Below are 24418 nucleotides of genomic sequence, written 5' to 3'. Positions count from 1 at the left end.
TTTATTTTCAATTTAGCACATGTGACATGACAATGTAGTCTTCAACCCAAAGATATAAATGCAATATCTTGTATTTTTTTTTAGAAAGAAATATACTTTCTCTATAATTGTAGTAATAGAGAAGTGTTTAATTTAGGGTTGACAATCATCACCCAAAAATTTAATACTAGCTGGTATCTGATGTAGTCTATCAAGTTCCAATCAATGACTGAGAGTAAACTGTCGGGTTTCAAATTCGGGAATGATAATAGTTTATAACCGGCCCCAAAACATTGAACTTGGATACCGGATCGGGTACAATACTACCCGATTAGTAGTATTCTATCATTGTCATCCTTAATTTAATTACTTCTCTTTTGTAGTAAAATCTTAGAAATGTCCAAATCACTTAAGAGGATCAATTATTTGAGGTTTGATTGCAATTAATGATTTAAAGGGAGTGGAGTTCCACCCAAAAATAAACTATGTCACAAAAAAAAATTCAAATAATTTATTAAGCAAAAAAAAACTGCACGATCCTGTATGAAGAAAAGGGTTTAATTTCTTATTATAGATGCTGTATTTCCACTTTACATGGGAGAAAAAAAAATCACGTGTTATATATTTCTATTTACAGATATCAACTTCAATGATGATGTTGTCCATTTCTCTTTGGAAATTTTGTGAGAGGAATCCTGTCATTTATTTAATTAAAAACAATTGACACAATTATTTTTAATGAAAATCTAATATAAATATGTATTCATATGAGAAATAAAAGTGATATTATTAAAATCCATTATAAATTAAATTTTTATTTAATAATAACATTACATAGATTAATTTTGTATGTTACCCTTACATTTACATTATAGAGCATATGTGACAAATTCTAAACTTCACAAAAAGACTAAAAAATCCAAAATGTCAATCACTAAATGATGCTGCGCATGCATGCTCCATTATTTTTATCACAATCCAAATAATGATTGGAAAGATGGTCCCATATATATATATATATATATATATATATATATATATATATATATATATATATATATATATATATATTTTCTTTTTCTTCTTCTTTCAAATGAATTATAAATATTGATGATGAATATATATTTTACATTATACATTTCTTCCAAAATCAAATCTCAATAAGTAAGATATTTTATTAGGTTTTATTCATTAAAAATATCTAAAATTAATATGATTATAATGATTTTGAAGGGTCATGACTATAGTTGTGTTATGTTCTCGTTTATTTAAAAAAAAAAACTAACTTAATCTATTGAAAAAAAAAACTTAATCATTAAACAAAATTATAACAACTAACACAAAATGATCACCATAGTTTGAATTTGTCTCAAAAGAAAATATGTTTATATTCATTTGACCACCAAAGGAGAATTGTATTATTTAAATAAGAAAATTCAATCCAAACAAGTCTTAACATTTTTGGGACATTTTTTTTTATTCAAGTACAAGATCATATGCATGTCTCGTGACACAATCACATGACAGCAGTCACTAGCCATTCATTCATAGACCATGTGTTTTTTTTTTATTTTATTTTATTTTATTTATTTTTGATAAGAAGGCCATGTGAAAAGTTGTAAGCTACCACCACATTTGCAACATCGAAAACCTAAAAAGAAGAAAGAAAAAAAAGGGAAACCACCATCCTAATTCCCCACTCAACCCACAATGTCCGGTTTTCATTCCTTTTCTTTGGTTATAAAAAATAAAAATATCATTTATGTGACAACCCATCTTTCAAGATTTTATATAAGTTTTTTTCACTAAAAAAAATGATTTAAAGAAGGTTATGAGCTGTATCCACCCTAAAAATAAATCCAAATAAACAAAATTATCTCTAACTGAATAGTATTGTTATTCACTAATACCCATATAAAATTAATATGCTAATACCCTAGTTAATGCAAAACAGGGAAACCGCATGTCCCAAACATTTCTAAAACTGTGTTCAATTTAATGGAATTCGGATATGCTGTCCTAAAGATAATGTCCCATTTGCTGTTTTTTAGGAGAGAATAGAGAGGAGAGAAGAAAGAAAAAATTAAATATTAAAATAAAATGTTATATATATAATTTTTTAGGGTTTAAAATTTAAGGTTTAGGGTTTAGAATTTATGATTTAAAGTTTAGAATTTAGGATTGATGATTTATTTTCTATATATAATTTTTTATTAAATTAGATCGTTTTTGATAAATGAGACAGCAAGAGCAGATCCTCTCCCAATTTAATGGTTATATTTACCATTTGTTAGGTGAGAATCTAAGTGATGAATAGTGTCGTTATGTAGCATAAGAGACGTCCAAGCTTTGTCGTTTAAGGAGAATAGTTTTGTAAAGAAAACAAATTGTTTACAAACTAATATTATTATACTAAATTTTTTTTAATTTTTTTATAAAATATAAAAAATAAATAATTTTATTAGTAATATTATATATTTAAGTGTCATTATTATTTGAGAAAAAAACGCAAATATTCTTCCTGGTCAACCGGTGAATGTTTTGCTCTCTACAAAAACCTCATAGAGAAGTTGTAAAGTCATTCTATTCTCGTGACTTTTTTTTAGTGTGGAATGGTGTCTTATTTTTCCATCATTCAAATTTGAGTTTGTGTTGTGTTTTGTTCGATACGATATCTGTTGGATCGAATTTTTCATTTTGTATTTTTATAATCATAAACTTTTTTCATCAATTGATGAGTCGATTTTTGTTCATACCTTTTATTGTGTTGATGATATTTTTAGAGTGTGTATATGTCTCTTTCTTAGCAACAAAATAAATGAAGTTATTGAACTTAGAATATTTTTCATTTTTAAAGTTATTAAAACAGATTATTGAAAGGTTTTACATTTCTTGAGTTGTGTATGTCTCTTTCTAACTGAATAATCAAATTTCGCAAAATTATTAGAAATTATCTTTTAAAATTTTAGTTATTACAAATAAATTATATTATTTAATATCTAAAATTTGATTTTATTAATAGATCATAATCAATACTCAGAAGAATATATATATATATATATATATATATTATTTTATATAATAAATTTTTATAAAAGATTGAGCATGGAAGGCAGAAATATAGTGTATATTCATGTCCTTTAGTATGTATGGTTTAGGGTTTGTTAAGTATTTAGCTCCCACATTATAAGACAGCATAAAGTTGGCAAGAGAAATACATAGTAGGATTTAATTGAGTGATGCGCAAGAACAATGTTATATTAATTTAACTTGTATAAATATCAAACTAAAACACCATAATAACAACTAATGATATTTTACCAGAAATATGCTCCAAATGATTGTTCATTTCCAACATATAGTCAATTCACGACAGATTCAATATCCAATACGATTAACAAGATCTCTCTCGGGTGCTCTATTCATTGATCATGGCAGTCGAAGGAGCTCATTGACTGCGGAGTCTATAACATCCACATTCCTCTTCAATACCTTTCTAAGAACGGTACTATTAAGCCATTAAGGTATTAAACACAAGGTAGAAGGTATTGTTGGTTAATTAGATGTTCGCAGCAGAATAATTTATAGATCTAATCTAAACATCTCTTTAGATCTCTTTAGATCTTTCATTGAGAAACATTTATTCAGTCATTCTTTTACGGACTCTAGCATCGGAATGTCATTCCCAATAAGTAGTATGTCATCCACATACAAGACTAAGAAGGCTGCCTTACTCCCACTAAACTTCTTGTAAACACAAGGATCCTCTTCGCATCTAATGAATTCAAACTCTTTGATCTTTTCATCAAATCGAAAGTTCCAACTCTTGGATGCTTGCTTAAGTCCATAAATGGACTTCTTAAGCTTGCATACCTTCCCAGCATGATTTGGATCTTCAAAACCTTCAGGTTGTGTCATGTACACATCCTCTTCCAAAAAAACCATTTAGAAAAGCAGTTTTGACATCCATTTGCCATATCTCATAGTCATAATATGCAGCAATAACTAGGATTATCCTAATGGATCTAATCATGACAACTGGTGAAAATGTCTCGTCATAGTCTATACCATGAATTTGTCTAAAACCTTTTGCAACTAGTCTTGCCTTGTAAACATATGCATTTCCATCATTGTCATTTTTGAGTTTGAAAATCCATTTGCTTCCTATGGGTTTTACCCATCTGGCAAATCTATCAAGTCCCATACTTGATTTTCAAACATCGAATCATATAGATTCGCACTAATGTGACCCAATCGACAAATAAGACATTAAGAGACAAAGGTATCTTATATTGCACACTTGTTTAAGGACAAGTGGGAGATTGAAAGAATTGTGTCCTTTAATTTAATGTGCAATGACTAAACTTGGATAAGACAAATTAACAGATATAATTTAATCCGATTATTTTAGGAGTCGTAGTGCTTTGCTAGAAGCCAACTACGATTAATGAGGTTAAACCTATAACTATTATAATCGGGTCCTATGAGGTCACACACTTAGAGTTCACCGACTAGATAAACGAGAAAGATGGTTAATTATTAATACATATTAGATATTATTAATAATAAGAAATATTATTTATTTGTGAAATAAAATAATATATATAATTAATACATATTAGATATTATTAATAATAAGAAATATTATTTATTTGTGAAATAAAATAATATATAATTAATGGTTAATTATGGAGTTAAGATTGTGAAATAAAATAATATATAATTAATGGTTAATTATGGAGTTAAGATTGTGAAATAAAATAATATATAATTAATACATATTAAATATTATTAATAATAAGAAATATTATTTATTTGTGAAATAAAATAATATATAATTAATGGTTAATTATGGAATTTTATTTAATACAAAAGGATTCACTTATTTGCAAGAAAACAGAAGTGAAGAGAGAGAGAATTGTTCCTCTTTTAAAACGACTTTTGCTATATTACGGTGAGAACTCCAATAGGAAGAAATCATCTTTTAATCTAGTAATTGGATTGCTTCCCCTTTGTCTTTTTCGACATAGCAGTCGAAAGTAAAGAGATCTAGTCGAGCTCGTGTGGACCAAGTAGAGGAGCAACACATGGGGCTCTCGACTATTCATTACTACCAGATCTGATCCGGTTCACGCATCAAAGGTATATATATTTCTATAAACTATATATCATGATTCTATCAATTATGCATGATCATATGATTAGATGTTTAAATTAGATCTATAAATTATTCCGCTGCGAACATCTAATTAACCAACATTGGTATCAGAGCGCAAGGTTGCACTCTTAATGTGCAATATAAGATACCTTTGTCTCTTAATGTCTTATTTGATGATATAGACTTCTTTGGTCTCCATGCTTGCACCCTTCATGGATCTCCATCCTTGAACTTCATGGTTCTTATTTGTATTACATAATTATTTATAATAATCTAATTATCAAAATAAATTACAAAATACATAACGATACGTAGATCGTGTTATAAGAAAATATAACGATGCTCAGATCGTATTTCTGGGCCATACTAGAAAAATATTAATCTTTAATAAGTGGGATTTCCTAACTTTTAGAAAACAAATATATCATATTTATTTGATCCAAATATTTATATAATCCAATTAAAATAAATATTTCTTTTATTTTTTTAAAGATAGTTTTACATCTTAATCTATGTAAAATTATATCATCGATATAGATCCGCATCAAAATTAACAGTTAATTTATTTATCCTTTCAATATATGCAACATTGCGCTCTGATACCACTGTTGGTTAATTAGATGTTCGCAGCGGAATAATTTATAGATCTAATCTAAACATCTAATCATATGATCATGCATAATTGATAGAATCATGGTATATAGTTTATAGAAATATATATACCTTTGATGCGTGAACCGGATCAGATCTGGTAGTAATGAATAGTCGAGAGCCCCACATGTTGCTCCTCTACTTGGTCCACACGAGCCCGACTAGATCTCTTTACTTTCGACTGCTAGGACGAAAAAAAGACAAAGGGGAAGCAATCCAATTGCTAGATTAAAAGATGATTTCTTCCTCTTAGAGTTCTCACCGTAATATAGCAAAAGCCGTTTTAAAAGAGGAACAATTCTCTCTCTTCACTTCCTTTTTCTTGCAAATAAGTGAATTCTTTTGTATTAAATAAAATTCCATAATTAACCATTAATTATATATTATTTTATTTCACAAATAAATAATATTTCTTATTATTAATAATATTTAATATGTATTAATTATATATTATTTTATTTCACAATTTTAACTCCATAATTAATCATTAATTGTATATTATTTTATTTCACAATCTTAACTTCATAATTAACCATTAATTATATATTATTTTATTTCAAAAATAAATAATATTTCTTATTATTAATAATATCTAATCTATATATATATAATGATGCTTAATTTTTAAAGTGTCCGGATTGCCGGGTCGAGAGCTGTGGTTAATTTGGATACTTGGGTCGGATTGTGGGTTTACCCGTTTTTAAATTTAAAACGGTTAAAAATAAAATTAAAAATGCTAGAGGTATGTTTCGAACTTGCAACCTAACAAAACAAGTACAACTCTTTAACCAACTAGGGTACAAAGACTTTATATATTAAATTCAAACACCAAATTTGATAAATGCGGGACGTTTTAATATTAATATAAGTTCAACTTTTTAACTAACTAATCTATATATATATAATGATGCTTAATTTTTAAAGTGTCCGGATTGCCGGGTCGAGAGCTGTGGTTAATTTGGATACTTGGGTCGGATTGTGGGTTTACCCGTTTTTAAATTTAAAACGGTTAAAAATAAAATTAAAAATGCTAGAGGTATGTTTCGAACTTGCAACCTAACAAAACAAGTACAACTCTTTAACCAACTAGGGTACAAAGACTTTATATATTAAACTCAAACACCAAATTTGATAAATGCGGGACGTTTTAATATTAATATAAGTTCAACTTTTTAACTAACTAATATATATAATGATGTTGAGTAAATGAATACTTGGGTCGGATTATGTGTTGACCCACCCATAAATTTAAAACGGTTAAAAATAAAATTAAAAATGTTATCCGTAATTTTTTTCACAGTTTTTTATATTATTACTCGTGCAAATGCACGGGCTAAATGCTAGTTTAATTTAATTTTACTTAGTTTTTTAATTTTACTTAGTTTTGTTATTTAATTATAAGGTCAATTTGAAATAAGAATTTTGGCTATAAAATTTATATATATATATATATATATAATACAGGTATATATGATTTGATAAGCACAACTGGACTACATTTTAAATACAGTTAGAGATTTATGTTAAGTTAAATAAATTTGACATTTTTTACGAGTTAGTATGCATAAATATAATTTTACAACTTAATAAATAAATTTGACACCTCCATCCAACTTTGTAAATAAAATTGACATTCTTCCCAAAAATAAATGTATACATTCTTTTCTTAATCTTCTTCTTTTCACTTTCTGAACACTTTCCTCCATTTCTCTCACTTCTTGCAAATTCAAGAAATTTTTATTTCTTTCATCATTTCGGCTATGTTTGCAATAAGCTTGACATTCATCTTTCTCCTCAACCTTTCTTCAACAGTTCCAGAAATATCTCATTTTATTTCCTCATATATATTCCTCATTTTAAAAATGTTATCCGTAATTTTTTTCACGGTTTTTTATATTATTACTCGTGCAAATGCACGGGCTAAATGCTAGTATGTATTAATTATATATATTATTTTATTTCACAAATAAATAATATTTCTTATTATTAATAATATCTAATATGTATTAATAATTAACCATCTTTCTCGTTTATCTAGTCGGTCAACTCTAAGTGTGTGACCTCATATGACCCGATTATAATAGTTATAGGTTTAACCCCATTAATCGTAGTTGGCTTCTAGCAAAGCACTACGACTTCTAAAATAATCGGAATAAATTATATCTGTTAATTTGTCCTATGTAAATTTAGTCATTGCACATCAAATTAAAGGACACAATTCTTTCCGGTATAGAGTAAAACCTATAAGATTTGATGTATAAAAGGAGCAACGAGAAACATTGACTCAAGATGTTTTTAAACTGTCAACACTAACTAGTAATATATATATATCAAAATCTCATTTTTAAAAGGATACAATTGATTTGCTAAAGGGTCGATGCCTTTCATTTCTTCGTCCAATCTGCAAGTAAAACACCCAAAAAAATATTGAAGATTGAAATTTGAATTCATTATTGGATAAGCTTACTCGCAATGATTACCTGAGACAGGAATTTATGTGCCGATTTCCCTTTGTTGCTGCATCAACTGCTGAACCAAAATATTGAAAATCGGTTAGGCATCAGTTCTTACATTGGAAAAATCACTTATTTCAAGAAAGTTCATCTTCTTTTCTTCTTATTCTATCTTCATATCTTATTTATATAGTAAAAGCTCACACCCAAATAAGGAATTTTTACTAGTTCAAACAACAACCCTAGAAATAAACTAAAAAACATCAGAAGAAAACTAACCACATTCCTGAACACGCCCTGCAGCATCAACAAAACGTTGTATATGATCAGCTGAACTTCCAGTTATCTGAAAAATTCACTACATATAATCAGCTTGATAAGAGATTCTGAAATTTCACAATAAAAGCAAACATCAACACTTTATTATTTACTATGAATTCTACTGATAATCAGAATCTACGGTGATATATATATATATATTGCTGGAAAACCCTAAAAATAAAAAATCAGAAGATGCTAAACAAACTTTAAGTTTAATTGACAAACTTTAAGTTTAATTGAGAGAATTACAGAAGCTAAACAAATATTTAAAATAAAAATAAGAAAATATTTGAAAATAAAAATAAGAAAAATATTTTCTAAATAAAAAATTTATAAAGAAAATATTTTTCAAATTATTGTTTTTTGTTTGAAAAATATTTTCCATTTTAAAATATTTTTTATTTTTATTTTTAAATATATATATTTTAAATATATTATTGTTTTTTTATTTTGAAAATATTTTCTTACTTTTATTTTCAATTTATTTTGTATTTATTTTTAAATATATTCTTTTTAAATATATTTAAAAATATTTTTTTTAAAATAATATTTTTAAATAGAAATTTTTTTTTTAACTTCAAATATATTATTGTTTTTTATTCAGAAAATATTTTCTTTTTAAATATATTACTTAGAAAATATATATATATATATATATAAATATATATATATATATATATATATATTAAAAGATTTGTTTTTAAATATAATTGAAAAAAAAATATTTGAAAAAAAAAAAAAATATTAATATATGATTAGTTAACTACACGTACCAGTCTTCTTGTATTAATATTTATAACAACGGTTAACATAAAAAAAATATATATATATTTTCATTTTAAATATATTATTTGAAAAATATTTTTTTTATTTTCAAATATTTTCTTTTTAAAATATTTATATAAAAAATATTTTATCAATTAATAAAAATTTCATTCTCCAGTTTTCCAGTTTTTTTATATGGAATATTTTCTTTCTAAATATATTATTTGAAAAAAAAAATCTTATTTTTATTTTCAAATATTATTTTAAATATATTTAAAAATAAAATATTTGAAAATAAAAATAAAAAATATTTAAAAATAAAAACAAAATAATATTTACAAAACATCAATAATAAAAATGGTTTTTAAACCATTCACATTTCATGATTATGAGAATTGCATCCATATTTTAAAAATAAAATGTTTGAAAATAAAAATAAAAAAAATAAAATAATATTTACAAAAATATTCAAAATAAAAAATAAATAATAAATAATAAATAAATAAATAAATAAATAAATAAATAACATTGCATTGCAGGAGTTTAGTGTAGATGGTGATAGGTAACATTACAGGATTTTTTAATTTTATTTTTAAATAAATAAATAAATAAATATTTTTTAAAAAATATATTTAAAAAAAATATTTTCAAAATAAAAAAACTTCAAATATATTATCTTTTTAAATATATTATTTAGAAAAAAAATTATATTTGAAAATAAAAATAAGAAAATATTTTTCAAATAAAAAATCAATAATATATTTAAAGTTTTTTTATTTGAAAAATATTTTCCAAATAAAAAAACAATAATATATTTGAATTTTTTTTATTTTGAAAATATTTTCTAAATAAAAAAATAATAATTATTTTGAATTTTATTTATTTCAATATTTTATTTTTAAATATATTATTTGAAAAATATTTTCTTATTTATTTATTTGAAAATAAAAATAAGAAAATAAAAATATTTACCAAATAAAAAAACTTTAAATATATTATTGTTTTTTATTTGGAAAATATTTTCATTTTAAATATATTATTTGGAAAAAAATTCCTTTTTCTTTTTCTAAAATTTTCTCTTAATTTACTTTAGAAGCTATTTTTTTCAAATAATTTTTTTTTTTAATTAGGCCCAAATACCTATTTCAATATTATTTTTTAACCTAAATCCCAAACTCAAATTAAAAAGAATATGTTTAGAATATTCATTTTTATAATAATTTTTAATTTTTTCAATATTATCCATATATTTATTTAAAATCTATAACTTTATAAAAACTTATTAATTACTTTTAAATTCTTCTAACTATGGATCATAATTAAATTCTAATTATGGATCATAATTAAATTCTAACTATAAATCAATTATTTATACAACTGCATAAAACAAATTAAACATTATTAAACAAACACAAATTATATTTCACAAACAAAAAAATACAACAAACAAACTTTATTAAAACATACTTTCCACCCATAAAATAGACAATTTATCAATTTTCGGAATGTCTTTTTAAATGTCTTTTTCAATTTCTTAGTTATGTAATACATTATTGTTTTTTTTCGGTTTTTCTACGTGTTTTATTTTATTAAAATTGTTTTTATTATTTATTATATTTTTTTATCAATATTGTTTATTATTATAAATTTATAATACTTAAAAAATATAAAATATAAATATAAATAAATTTAAATATAAATTAATATAAATAAATAAAATATGTAAACAAATTAAAATATAAATAAGTTATGTAAATTAATTAAAAACAAACTAAACTAAAATGACTGAAATGAAAGTTTTAAAAACTTTTAAGTATGTGAATAGTGTCCTTTGGAGGAGAGAATTTGCAGAAAAACTCAAAATGCAGTTAAGTTTGAAAGTGCGTTCCAGAAGTTTGAAGTTGCGTTGGAGTGCTAAAGATGAGTTTGCACTTAGGTTGGAAATGATCTTATATTAAAAAGGGCAAATTACTTGGGTGGCTCTCAAATTACTCTGATCGTTCACTTTTAGCCCTCAAATTAATTTTTGAAATAATTTGTCCTTTAACTTTTAGAGAGGTGCTTAAACTTAAAATATTTTTTTTATATATTATCTTTAATCTTATATTTTATAATTATATATAATATTATATATAATATTATATATATATATATATCTTTTATTATTAATTTTTATATTTATAAAATTATTAAATATTATATATATATATATTATTTACTTTTTTATATATATATAAAACAAAGTTTAAAAATAATTTATATGTATTATCTTTAATCATTATATATATAATTTACCTTATGCAAAGAAGCGAAGAACCAAATGGATCAACAAGCGTAGAACAAAAAGATTGAAGATAAGAAAATTTAATTTACCTTAGACAAAGAAGCGAAAAACGAAGAACCAGATGGATCAACAACAACAAGCTTAGAACAAAGAGATTGAAGATAAGAAAATTTAATTTACCTTACGCAAATAAGCGAAGAACCAGAAGGATCAACAATAACAAGCGTAGAACAAAGAGATTAAATGTAAGAAAATTTAATTTACCTTACGCAAGGAAACGAAAACGAAGAACCAGATGGACAAATTAATAGTGTTAAATATATTTTATTATTATTATTTATTTGCATTAGTTGATTAGGAAAACTATGATTAGCATTATAGTGATTATGTGTTAGAATTATAATTATAATTATATTTTATTTAGATTTAGATTAGGATTAAGATTAGGATTAGAGGACTTCACTTGGTAATTATTCAATACCATTACGAAAGGACTTCATACTTCTCGCCTTAAATTTTTACTTTCATTTCTTAAATTGTTTAAACCCTAGAGTTTGAACTCTTATCAAAATATTGCATTGACACAACTGTGCAGAACGAGGAAAGAGACCTCTTATAGGTCTATTTGCCATTCAATATTCTCCTAACTATTTCCTTTCCAACCATGCACATAAAACATGTTGGATCTAGAATTCAAGCCTTCTTCTGAACTCACTCTTCTGTGATCAAACAATGTACAACCAGAAAAAACCTTAGGAATATGAAATGGTGCAAATCAGCTAGATCCATAATATATGTGAGATAATGTATCACAAACTGATAGCTACTTTCTCTAGGTCTGGTCAAATGAAAAATGCCCAAAGGGTTTTTGATGCCATGCTTAGTACACAATTATTATTCATGGATACTGTAAGGTGTATTGTTTGAAGGATGCGTTTGATCTCTTCAAAGATATGAAGAAAAATGGTATTAGACCTGATATTATTATCTTATACAGTATTGCTTGATGGAATCGGCAAGGCTAAGAAAAGGTTACCTACCCCTCCAGATGCAGGTATTCTAAAGGAAATAGAGAAGGAGAAAATGAAACTAGATGTTGTTTCTTATACTGTATTGATTAACAATAAGTGTAAAATGGTCAATCTTCGGGATGCTATTTCCTTATTTGATGATATGATAATTGAGAGAGGTCTGGAACCAGATACTGTTACATATACAGCACTTTTGTGTGGATATTATTATTGTAGGGAGGGAGATGTCAAGAAAGCTGAAACCCTTGTTGATAAGATGATAGATGGCAGCAAAAAAATTGCAGATTTGACCATAAGGACTCTTCTGGTTACATTATACATTATATATCATGATTTAATCAAGATGCGTAAGAACCATGTTATATTAATTTAACTTGTATAAATATCAAATTAAAACAGCATAATAACAATGAATGATATTTTACCAGAAATGCGCTCCAAATGATTGTTCATTTCCAACATATAGTTAATTCACGACAGATTCAATATCCAATACGATTAACAAGATTTCTCTCGGGTGCTCTATTAATGGATCATGGCAGTCGAAGGAGCTTATTGACAGCGGAGTCTAGAACATCCACATTCCTCTTCAATACCTTTCTAAGACAGGTATTTATTAAGGTATTAAACACAAGGTAGAAGAAGGTAGAGTAGAACCTATAAGATTTGATGTATAAAAGGAGCAAAACAGAAACACTGGCTCAAAATGTTTTTAAACTGTCAACACTAACTAACTAACTAACTCGTTTTTATATATATCCAAAAGGATACAATTGATTTGCTAAAGGGTCGATGCCTTTCATTTCTTCGTTCAATCTGCAAGTAAAATACCCAAAAAAGGATTGAAGATTGAAATTTGGATTCATTATCGGATAAGCTTACTCGCAATGATTACCTGAGACAGGAATTTATGTGCCGATTTCCCTTTGTTGCTGCATCAAGTGCTGAACCAAAATATTGAAAATCGGTTTAGGCTTTAGTTCTTACATTGGAAAAATCAATCATTTCAAGAAAGTTCGTCTTCTTTTCTTCTTATTCTATCTTCAGATCTTATTTATATAGTAAAAGCTCAGACCCAAATAAAGAATTGTTACTAGTTCAAACAACAACCCTAGAAATAAAACTAAAAAACATCAGAAGAAAACTAACCACATTCCTGAACACGCCCTGCAGCATCAACAAAACACTGCATATGATCAGCTGAACTTCCAGTTATCTGAAAAAATTCACTGCATATGATCAGCTTGATAAGAGATTCTGAAATTTCTCGAGCAAACATCATCACTTTATTAATTTACTATGAATTCTACAGTCAGTGATCATCAGAATCTACGGGGTATATATATATGTTGACGGAAAACCCTAAAAATTAAGAATCAGAAGATCCTAAACAAACATTAAGCTTAATTGAGAGAATTACAGTAGCTAAACGAACAAATTGTTGAAATTAAGATGATTATGAAGCAGAATGACTAACCTCAGAGAGTGCGAGACGGAGAGAAGTGAAGAGAGAGGTATAGCTTTCGGCGATTGCAAAGGAATCTTTCTCTATGACTTGAAGCGCTTTTAAAATCCCATTTTGATCCGACAAAACCGTCGTCCTCGCAGCATCCGCAAGTCCATCAACTCTTCCATCGCCATCACCATCGCCGACTCGAGCTCCACCGTGCGGTGATGCCGACGACGCTACTTTCGTCTCTTCATCGGCTTCCATAACTTCCAATCTATTGTTCGGAAAGCAGTAAATCGAATTAATGCCCTTTTCCAATTAAAAACTAAAAGTATATTATCTTTATTCTATTTAAATAAATAATTATTATTTTCAAATTGTCATTGGAATATAGTGGTAAGTATTTCTACTTATAACGCCGGGTGACTCAGGTTCAATTTCGTTTTTTAAATATTTACGGTAAAAGTTATACATTTTATTTTTAGGAAAATAAAGTTATTTATTGAATACAACGAGTAGGGATGTTCATCGGTTCGGTTTCGAATTATTCGAGTTCCTCAATTTGGTTTCTTCGAATTTTTTATTTTTTTTCGTCAATTCGAAAACCGAACCGAATTCGAATTTAGTTATACCTTTTATTTTTAGGAAAATAAAGTTATTTATTGAATACAACGAGTAGGGATGTTCATCGGTTCGGTTTCGAGTTATTCGAGTTCCTCAATTCGGTTTCTTCGAATTTTTTATTTTTTTTCGTCAATTCGAAAACCGAACCGAATTCGAATTTTATATTCGGTTCGAACTTCGAATTCAAACTGAATTCAATTTTCTTTTATTTTAAACTCAAAATAAAATGTATCAACTAAGAATTAAACCCAGGGTCTATACCATGGTAAGGTACTATTTACCACTAGACCATTAGTGTTTTTGTTTCTTTTATTATAAATCTTAATTGAAAATATTCTAGTTAGTGTTTTTGTTTCTTTTATTATAAATCTTAATTGAAAATATTCTAGTTTGATTATTTTGAACTTATTTTTAAGTTAACTTTGGAAGAATAAATAATAAATAATAAAAAATGAATTCGGTTTTCGGTTTGGTTTTCGAGTTGAAACCCAAACTCGAAAACCAATTCGAAAACCGTATTTGAATTCGAATTGGTTTGAAATTCGATTCGAAAACCGAAAATGAAATTCGAATTCAGTTTATTCGAATTCGGTCGGATATTCGGTTCAGACCAAATATTGAACACCCCTAACAACGAGATCCAAATTTCATTAAGGAATCTTTTTTTAAAAACCATTTAAAAAGGGAAATTGAAGCAAATAACACTAAAGATTAGTGTATTTGAAAAAAGTATCGGCGCATAAAAAAAATTGTTGGTGACACTTTTTATTTTTCTTGGACGAAAATGCCCCCGTTGGGAGACGCAACCGGCATTCGCGACACTTTTTTTAAAAAAAAATCGTCTCACGAATATCGATTACATCTCGCGATTGTGGACGTCTCGCGACATGGGCAAAATCGTCCGGAAAGAATTATAAGTGTCACCAATTTTTTTTTTACAAATAACCCATTCTTTAGTGTCATCTAATCAAATTCCCCTCTAAATCTTATATTTTTATTTGAACTACAAAATTGAAATAAAATTACTTTTGTTTGCTCCTTCCTTCCATATTAGTAGTTTTATATATTAAACAAAATAATAATAAATTACTTCAAACTAACCTTATAAAATTGATTCTAAACAAACAAATATTGTTAAACACTAAACCCGTCTAGTCTAGTGATAAACTTCAAATGGTTGAAGAAAAAGGTTATATAAACAAATATACTAAAATTTTATTTGATTTAATATATAAAACTTGTCTGAAAGAAAGATGGATTCAATGGAAAAAGTTAATAAAGGGCAAACAAACAGATAAGTAAAAAGCATTTCAACGCTTATAAAGATTTTCCCTTTCACTAATGTCAAGTTATAAATAATTGGCTCTTTCCATAAACAATAATATTTTGAAATATTAAAAAGTTTAGAGATGTATCAAAATCCTATGGTTGAAAAAGGTTATAGAAACAAAATAATAACAAATTGAAGGATTTGTATTTGTAGAGCTAAGGGCACACAAGGTGGTGGGTTCGATTCATACTTCATAACTATTTGACTTAAAAAACGATAAAAAGGACTTTATCTTAGCATAAACAAAAAATCTAAAATTGGGGGAGCAAGAAAGGCAGGAGCCTAGGAAGTTAATAAAACACAAACAATAATATTTTAAAATATTAAAAAGTTTAGAGATTTACTTGAAATAGAGAATCAGAGATGTATCAAAATCCTATAGTTGAAAAAAGGTTATAGAAACAAAATAATAACAAATTGAAGGATTTGTAAAGCTAGGGTACACAAGGTTGTGGGTTCGATAGATACTTCATAACTATTTAACTTAAAAAACGATAAAAAGGGCTTTATCTTAGCGTAAACAAAAAATCTAAAATTGGTGGGGGAGCAAGAAAGGCTGGAGCCTAGGAAGTTAATAAAACACAAACAAACAAACAGTATGAATAGCACTTAAGTTTAGGCTTATAGAGCATTTTTTGCCACTAATGGAAGTTTGTAATATTTGGCTCCTTACCACAAAAGACACTACCAATCAGTCAAGTCAAGTCAATCATCTGTAATCTCCCCCACTATAGTCTATAGAACCAGAAAATATATGCAGCACAAAACATACCTTCTAATCTTAGAGAGAAAATGTGTGCTAAAATGTGCAAAACTACTTCTTTGCATATCTGGTAGTGGTTGGACCATTGTCTCCTCCTCCGGTTCTAGTTCTGGGAACTGATATTTTTTGTGGATCTATGACTGGCATGTACGCTTTAGTTGAATTTCTGAAAATGTCGCCAGCAGACTTATTGGCAGCCTTCTCAACATCTTCAAACTTGGCTGTTGCTAGTGGAACAGTGCCTACAGTACCTGGTTGTGTTGCCTCCGTATCTATACTCATTGAAGTTGCCTCGTCCCAAGAACCATACCATGTATTCCCACAAACAATGCATTCAAACTGCGTGGTGTTTGTTATTAAACAAAAAAAATAACCATTTAGCTAAATAACACATTAGTTGTGAGTAACAATATATCTGGCCTAAATATAAGAGCAAATACATAAGCCCTTGTTTCATCTGGGGTTATTTGAATAGTAGCCACAGTTTCATGTAGGTAATGAAAAACTAAGTTATTTGAATTTTTGTTTTAACAAAACCATGTTATTTAGAGTTATTTGAGTAAAAAGATATTAAGGGTTAAATATATAATGATAATATATATTTTTAATTTATAAATAGAGAGTATTTTTTGTTTAAGATTTGAATGATGTAATTGATTATTGGATAGTGGGTTATTTGGAAATAATTACCTCATCATCAAATACATCATTCAAATCATAAACCAAATTTACTTAAAATTTCTTTCTTCTTAAAAATATATTTATACCCATAATGTTATTTTTACCAAAATAGCTCATTTTTCAATAACTTATATCGGACAAGTAATCCAAAATGAACAAGGCCTCAAATAACCCACATCAAACAAGCTCTAAGTTACTCCAATCAAATCATCAACTAAAATATTTTAGTTAAACCGCATAATCAACTTTTTTCATCAAACAAGGTTTTTTCCTAAAAACAAAATCTGATTATATATATATTAACGCATCTTGCGTTATTTTTATAAAAGTTGACATTTTTCAAATATATATATATATATATATATATATATATAAATAGGCTAATCACATTTGTCATATTATAAATTAATCTCATAAACAAAACATGTATGTTTGTATACCTGATAACGTTCACCACGTTGAGATTTCATTACATCTCTAATAGCTACTTGTTTCTCCTTGCATCTCCTGCAGCGGGCTTCAGTCATCTGTTGTTTGACAAGCGTGGGAACCAAAATCTCAATCTTTACTATTCAAATTTGAAAATCTCAACTTTTACTATTAGTAGCGACCAAACTGTCAAAAACAACTCTTAAGTTTCTCTTAAACCACATAATCCAAAGAAAATTTTAAGTGTACCCGCAAATGTTCAAACTGTCAAAAACAACTCTTAAGTTTCTCTTAAACCACATAATCCAAAGAAAATTTTAAGTGTACCCGCAAATGTTCTGGCTTTTCAGGCTCCTTGCTTGCAAATTCTTCAGATGTTAATAAACCTTTCTGAAATACAATAGTTAGCATATGATTTATCAAGCAGCTGGCACACTTTTCCTTCAAATAATAGTTGTAATGTAAATCTTGATACTCCAAATAATGTTCAAAAAATAATTCTCAAAAAAATAAAATAATGTTAAAATTCCAAATTTATACCAGTGAAGTAAAAGCTTCTCTACTTCAGAGGCTAACAAAAGTATTACTCCTATAATCCATAAGCAAGACTAAAATTGAACAGTCAGTTACCTGTCCCACAAACGATACCTTAAACTCAGATTGCATAACTTAGAGCTTGTTTGATGTAGGATTTTTATGCAATAATTCATTTTTTTGAAATGACATTGTTTGATGAGAAAGTGGATTAATTGGGATCATTGGGTTACATGACTAAAATATCTTTTGTATTTAATATTTTAAAATGTAATACAAAATATAGTAAGTAGTATTTTTAGTTGATGATTTGATTCATTAAGAGCTAAGGGGTTATTTGGCCTTCATCAAACAAGGTTGGAGCATCGGACAACTGTAACTACTGAAATTACAAAGAGTTATTAGATAAATAGCCCATTGTTTTAAGTCTTGAAGGAGTTAAATAACCTTGAAATCACAATCATACTGCAACATAGGCATTAACCCATATTATTGATAAAATCTAAAACGAGTCATCGCCTAAAATGAGAAGATACAAACTTAATTTAATAAGTGGAGATTTGTCTTTCATGTGGCAAAAAAACATGAATAATATTTGATGGTGATGAAAAAACATACCTTCAATTCATCTGATTTCATTTTCAGTATCTTTGAAGGTTCTAACTCTCCCTTTAGCATACGCTGGGCTAGCATGGTATTGTCCTGTCAGACAGATTTGGAAATAAAGCAATGTTAGCACATTTTAAATTAACAAATAATGGATGAACTGATACAAGAAAAATAGTCTTATTTATTGGACGGAAACAACAACAAATTGACTTTTAGCTAGATCTGACAATGATCAAAGTTTTTTAGAAGCATTTACACAGTTTTCTGGATAAATGAGAAAAAATGAAGGGTAAAAATCACACAAGGCAGTGTTTAAATAAAGTGCTCAGACCATAGAGTTGGCATAAGATCATACAGTAGGAGCATAAAAGGTCAGTAAATACTACACAATAAAAAAATTAAGCCCTTATTTGATGAAGGATTTTATCTCATAATCAATCACTTCACAATCAAATCATCGACCGAAATACTAAATTACCCTTACATTATTTTTTATAACATTTAAAAAAAATGCAAAAGATATTTTACTCATTTAACCCATATAATCCAATTCTTGCATCAAACAAGGTTTATTCTTTCAAATAATCAGACTATTTCAAATATATATATATATATATATATATATAATATCAAACAAGCTACAATATTTGAATACATTCTCCAGAACTTAGATAAAAAAAAAACAGATAAACTACATAACATGAAGACTAAAATTCATACTTTATCTAAAAAGTCATCCATGAATAAATCATGGGCATACTTTACCATATGAAACGTGCACCTTGTCAACCACAGACAACACAAACAAATACACAGAGGAAAACAGACATCTGACCTTCATATTAAACGAAAGCTGCCTCATCTTCTGGTTATACTTCAAGAAATTTGAAGAAAATGTCTCATGTGCAGCCCTCTCAAGCGCAGTCACAGCCGAAACAGCAGCATCAGGCCACAGGAAAGTTACAGCATTCTGCGAAATAAAAAGTAGCAACTCTTAATCAGATACTGCTCAGCCTTGAAACTTAGAAACCAACATTTGTTAATGGCCAGAATGACTAAAAATTCAAATTAGGCAAACATAATTCACACTGCTAGTTGCTTACATTTAACCTATTATCATTTTCTGCATCGATGCCTCCATTGTCCTTTGGACTACAGATAAACTGAATTCCTTGAAGATGCTTCACTAACCATTTGTCACGTTGTGTTTCACCAGTCAGGGCTTTAAACTTCAACAAAATATCGTAGTACTCTGATTCATTGCTTCTAACACTTCCCGAAGTTTCTGATTTTAAACGTAGATCATATGCAGTTTTCCTTTTATCATCCCCTGAAACAGCATGTGGTGCCACATTTCTCTCCACAAGAAGCCTTTTGTTCCGCTCTTCATGTTCACAAACCCTTTTTTGCATCTCAGTATCAGGAGGTTCCCCAAACCGAGACATTGTTTTCAGAACAAGAAGATCAATTTCATGCTGTTTCGATACTTCATGATGTTTATCAATGAGCTCGAATATATTTTTTTCCTTCGTATCATACACATTGTGCACAATAAACCCGGGATGTTGTTTACGTGGTGGTATCGGCTTGTTATTAGGGATAAAGTGCACTATGCACTTGTGCATAACCGATTCAACAGGGATCTCTTCAATGTGAAAACTGAAGAACAGCTCCCTCCTGTCACATGATTTCCAACTTTTATCTGCATCTTTTTCTGCTTGCTTGGGGCGATAAAACCATTGCCTGTTAATCATAATACTCCCATCTACAGTTTGAAAAATATCCTGTGCAAGTGTGCAGTGAAAATCAAAATCAGGAATGTATACGGTTTAAATAGACAAGCTAGCCACAAAAGAAATGAACGTTGATCTGAAGTCCCATAATATTAACATATATATTTTAACCAACAGAAGTAGAAACAAAAATATGTTACCATCTTGAGATGATGAAGAAGCACTTCTATTAGTACTTACCTTAATGATTGCCACACCAGGGTTTTCAAATTCCGAATCAGGAGTTATAAGCACATGATCTTCCTGCAAGGGAAAAAATAATATTATTTTTAAGAGAAAAACACAACACAATACTAACCAATAAGCCTCAACTGAAAAAATGAAGATAATAAGTCATATAGAAGTTCTTATATGTGTACCATACCACATTCCACCAAACAGTTAATAGAAAACAGACTCACAAGCTCGAAGATGATTCCTTCATGCTGGAAAGACTTGAAGTGATCTCGCTTTGTACGGTCATTTCCAGAAACCCTAATCGGTTCTCCTATAGGCTTGGTGTCCTCCAAATGTTCTTCCTGATCATCATCTCCAGTGATTCCACACGTTGACGGTTCTATTTGCTTACTTTTCTTCTTATCTCCCACTTCTTCCTCTTCGTCATCCTCGTCTACGAGCTTCAATTTTTTCCTCCTCCCATGGTGTTCTGGCTTCTGCGTACGCACTAACTGCGGTTGAGGCAAGCTTTCTTCGTTTTCTTCTTCGTCATCGCTTAGAAAATGCCGGCGAGAATGTCTCCTCGTTGTTGTCGCCATCTTTCTCTCTCTTTCAGGTCTGTTAACTAGTGAAGGAGGCAATGAATTTCTTTTGAAACTTTAACAGTCACATCATTTGATACAATTAAAAAAATAAATATTGATTTTATTTTTATTTGTTAATAAAAAATTATTTATTCTTTTATTCACACGGATAATTCATTATTATTATTTTTAAAATAATATATAAATTATTTTAAAATTTTAGTTTTAAAAAATATATATATCTAATATTTTAATTAATGAATTAAGTGATTTGATTAACGAAGGAATAGAAATAATAATTAATTAGGTTATAATTATTTAAAAAAATCTAACTAAAGGTATGGTTAGTTATTTGATGTGAATTATTTAAAAATTATATATATTAATATAGTTTTAGTTCAAGAAAATGTACTCTAGATTGCAACATTTTCAAGGTGTCTTTATATTGAGTTACTTAATAAAATATTTGTTTTTGTTATCTCGGGAATTAAATATTTAGTCATAGTTGTTAACAAAGTCACAGTTGATTTTATTTTTATTTGTTAATAAAAAATTATTTATTTTTTTATTCACACGGATAATTCATTATTATTATTTTTAAAATAATATATAAATTATTTAAAATTTTTAGTTTTAAAAAAATATATATATATAATATTTTAGTTAATGAATTAAGTTATTTAATTAATGAGAGAAGTGAAATAATAATTAATTAAGTTACGTTTATGTTAAAAATAATTAACTAAGATCTTGTTAATTTATTTGATGTGAATTATTTAAAAATAAATATTAATATAATTTTAATTCAAGAAAATGTACTCTAAATTATAACATTTTCAAAAGTGTCTTTATATTGAGTTACTTAATAAAATATTTGTTTTTGTTATGTCGGATTCTCGGGAATTAAATATTTAGTCATAGTTGTTAACAAAGTCTATGCGGTTAGTCTCCTCACTTGGGAAATGAGTCACCATTATCTTTGTATTTTATTACAGTTAAAATAATAATAAAATTGAGAACAAACATTTATTCAAACTATTTAAACGTGTAAATTTGTATAAAAGAATTTATTTAAATATATAAATTATTACAAATTCATTCATTTAATATTAATTATTAGAGTTAGTTTCTATAATTTCATCTTTCATCTCTCCACTATCTTAATTTAATTTTTATTAAAAATTATTTTTATTATTTTATTTTTAATATTAAAAATATCTTATATTTTATTATAAATATTTAATCTTATATTTACAAATTATTAAAATTTTAAAATTATTTTATTTTATAAATATTTTAATATATTATTAACAATAAATTATTGTTTTTCAAAAAATGAGAAAATTCAAATAAAATCAACAAAATTGATAAACTAAGTTTAAAATTATTTATTAGTTACTTTTTTAATTATTTTTTATTCATTAGCTTTTTAACTATTTTTTTTTATTTTTCAGTATATAAATAATTTAAAATTATATATGTAAATTATTAATAATATATAATACACATAATTACACCATTTTAAAATATATTTATTATTTAAAAAAAATAATTCATGTATATTAAAAATGATAAAAATATTTTAAGCACGCTATCCAGATACGAATACACCTTAGGTTAGGTTGAGGTGGGCTTAAACACACACCTTAGGTTGAGGTGGGCTTAAACACACGAACCAATTCTCAAACTAACCTTGTTTAACATTCAATTTTCCAATCTAACCTACTTTATTCCTTCATTTCCAAACTAACCTACTTTACTATTCAAATTCAGTTTTTCTATTTATTTTTATTTTTTTAATTTTTTATATTTAAACTTATTATTATTATATATATATATATATTTAAATTACTATTTTTATTAAAATATTTAAATTATTATTTTTATAAATTTGATTATTTATATTTAAATTATTATTTTAAATTATTATTTTTTATAAATTTGATTATTTATATTTTAATATATATTTAATTTTAATTATTATTTTATATAAGTTTTTATTTTAAAAAATATTATATAAACGATAATGGTTTAAATATGATGACAAAAATATTATAAAAAAAACGATCGTTCAAAGTGTAACCAAATAAATTGAAAAATAACAAGATTAAGCATATGGGAAACAATAATAAAAACATAAGTAAAAAATATTTATCAACGAACAAACATAACATAAAATATAGTGTTAACGATTTGAGATATGTTCAAGAAAATCAATATTGGACGTTCTCAATTGGGAGAAATATGATAATTTTATTCCTAGTGAAATTTTGAGAAAGAGAAAAACTAACGAAGTCAAATTCAGTGTATTCAAATTGAGATGGATAACTCAGGAAAGATTATAATTTGTAGTAGGTGTGGTCAAGAATGTTATACATGAATAATCACATTATAATTTGTGAGAGGTGTGACCAAAAAGGTTATATGTAGTCAAATATTATTTTGAATAAAATTGTCAATAATTTAGAGAATTGTCAATAATTTAGAGAAAATGATTGTAATTATTTTTATAAATTATTAAATTATTATATATGGTTATGGTTAAAATATATTAGTATTTATTAATTATTGATGAGGATTGTAGGTGAATATTTATTATAATATAATAAATAATAATTGAAATGTAAATGTATATATTAAAATTATAATTATAATATTTATAAAAATAATAATTCAAAATATAAATAATAATGTAAATATATACTTCAAAATATAAATAATTTAATTTATAAAAAAAAAAAAACTTAAATATTTTAATAAAAAAATATATTAATTTAAATATATATATATATAATAATAAGTTTAAATATAAATAAATTAAAA

The 24418-nt window shown here is 26.5% G+C and overlaps 2 protein-coding genes across 2 annotated transcripts; both read right to left on the bottom strand.

Moving 5' to 3' along the window:
* Positions 1-12988: 12988 nt before the first annotated feature.
* Positions 12989-14396, bottom strand: LOC124946178. The gene is made up of 5 exons (XM_047486748.1): positions 14120-14396; positions 13792-13858; positions 13538-13586; positions 13414-13458; positions 12989-13242 (listed from the first exon to the last, which is right to left on the bottom strand). The coding sequence occupies exons 1-5, from the start codon at positions 14354-14356 to the stop codon at positions 13176-13178; spliced, it is 465 nt and encodes a 154-aa protein (XP_047342704.1). The 5' UTR covers positions 14357-14396; the 3' UTR covers positions 12989-13175.
* Positions 14397-16529: 2133 nt separating this feature from the next.
* LOC124944443 lies at positions 16530-21626 on the bottom strand. The gene is made up of 8 exons (XM_047484696.1): positions 21257-21626; positions 21036-21098; positions 20166-20846; positions 19898-20032; positions 19072-19155; positions 18247-18309; positions 17931-18017; positions 16530-17148 (listed from the first exon to the last, which is right to left on the bottom strand). Exons 1-8 carry the CDS (start codon positions 21608-21610, stop codon positions 16861-16863), a joined length of 1755 nt encoding a protein of 584 aa, XP_047340652.1. The 5' UTR covers positions 21611-21626; the 3' UTR covers positions 16530-16860.
* Positions 21627-24418: the final 2792 nt, after the last annotated feature.

The sequence above is a fragment of the Impatiens glandulifera genome, chromosome 7 (genome assembly GCF_907164915.1).
Source record: "Impatiens glandulifera chromosome 7, dImpGla2.1, whole genome shotgun sequence".
Taxonomy (NCBI): Eukaryota; Viridiplantae; Streptophyta; class Magnoliopsida; order Ericales; family Balsaminaceae; genus Impatiens; species Impatiens glandulifera.
This window is presented reverse-complemented; position numbering and strand designations above follow the sequence as displayed.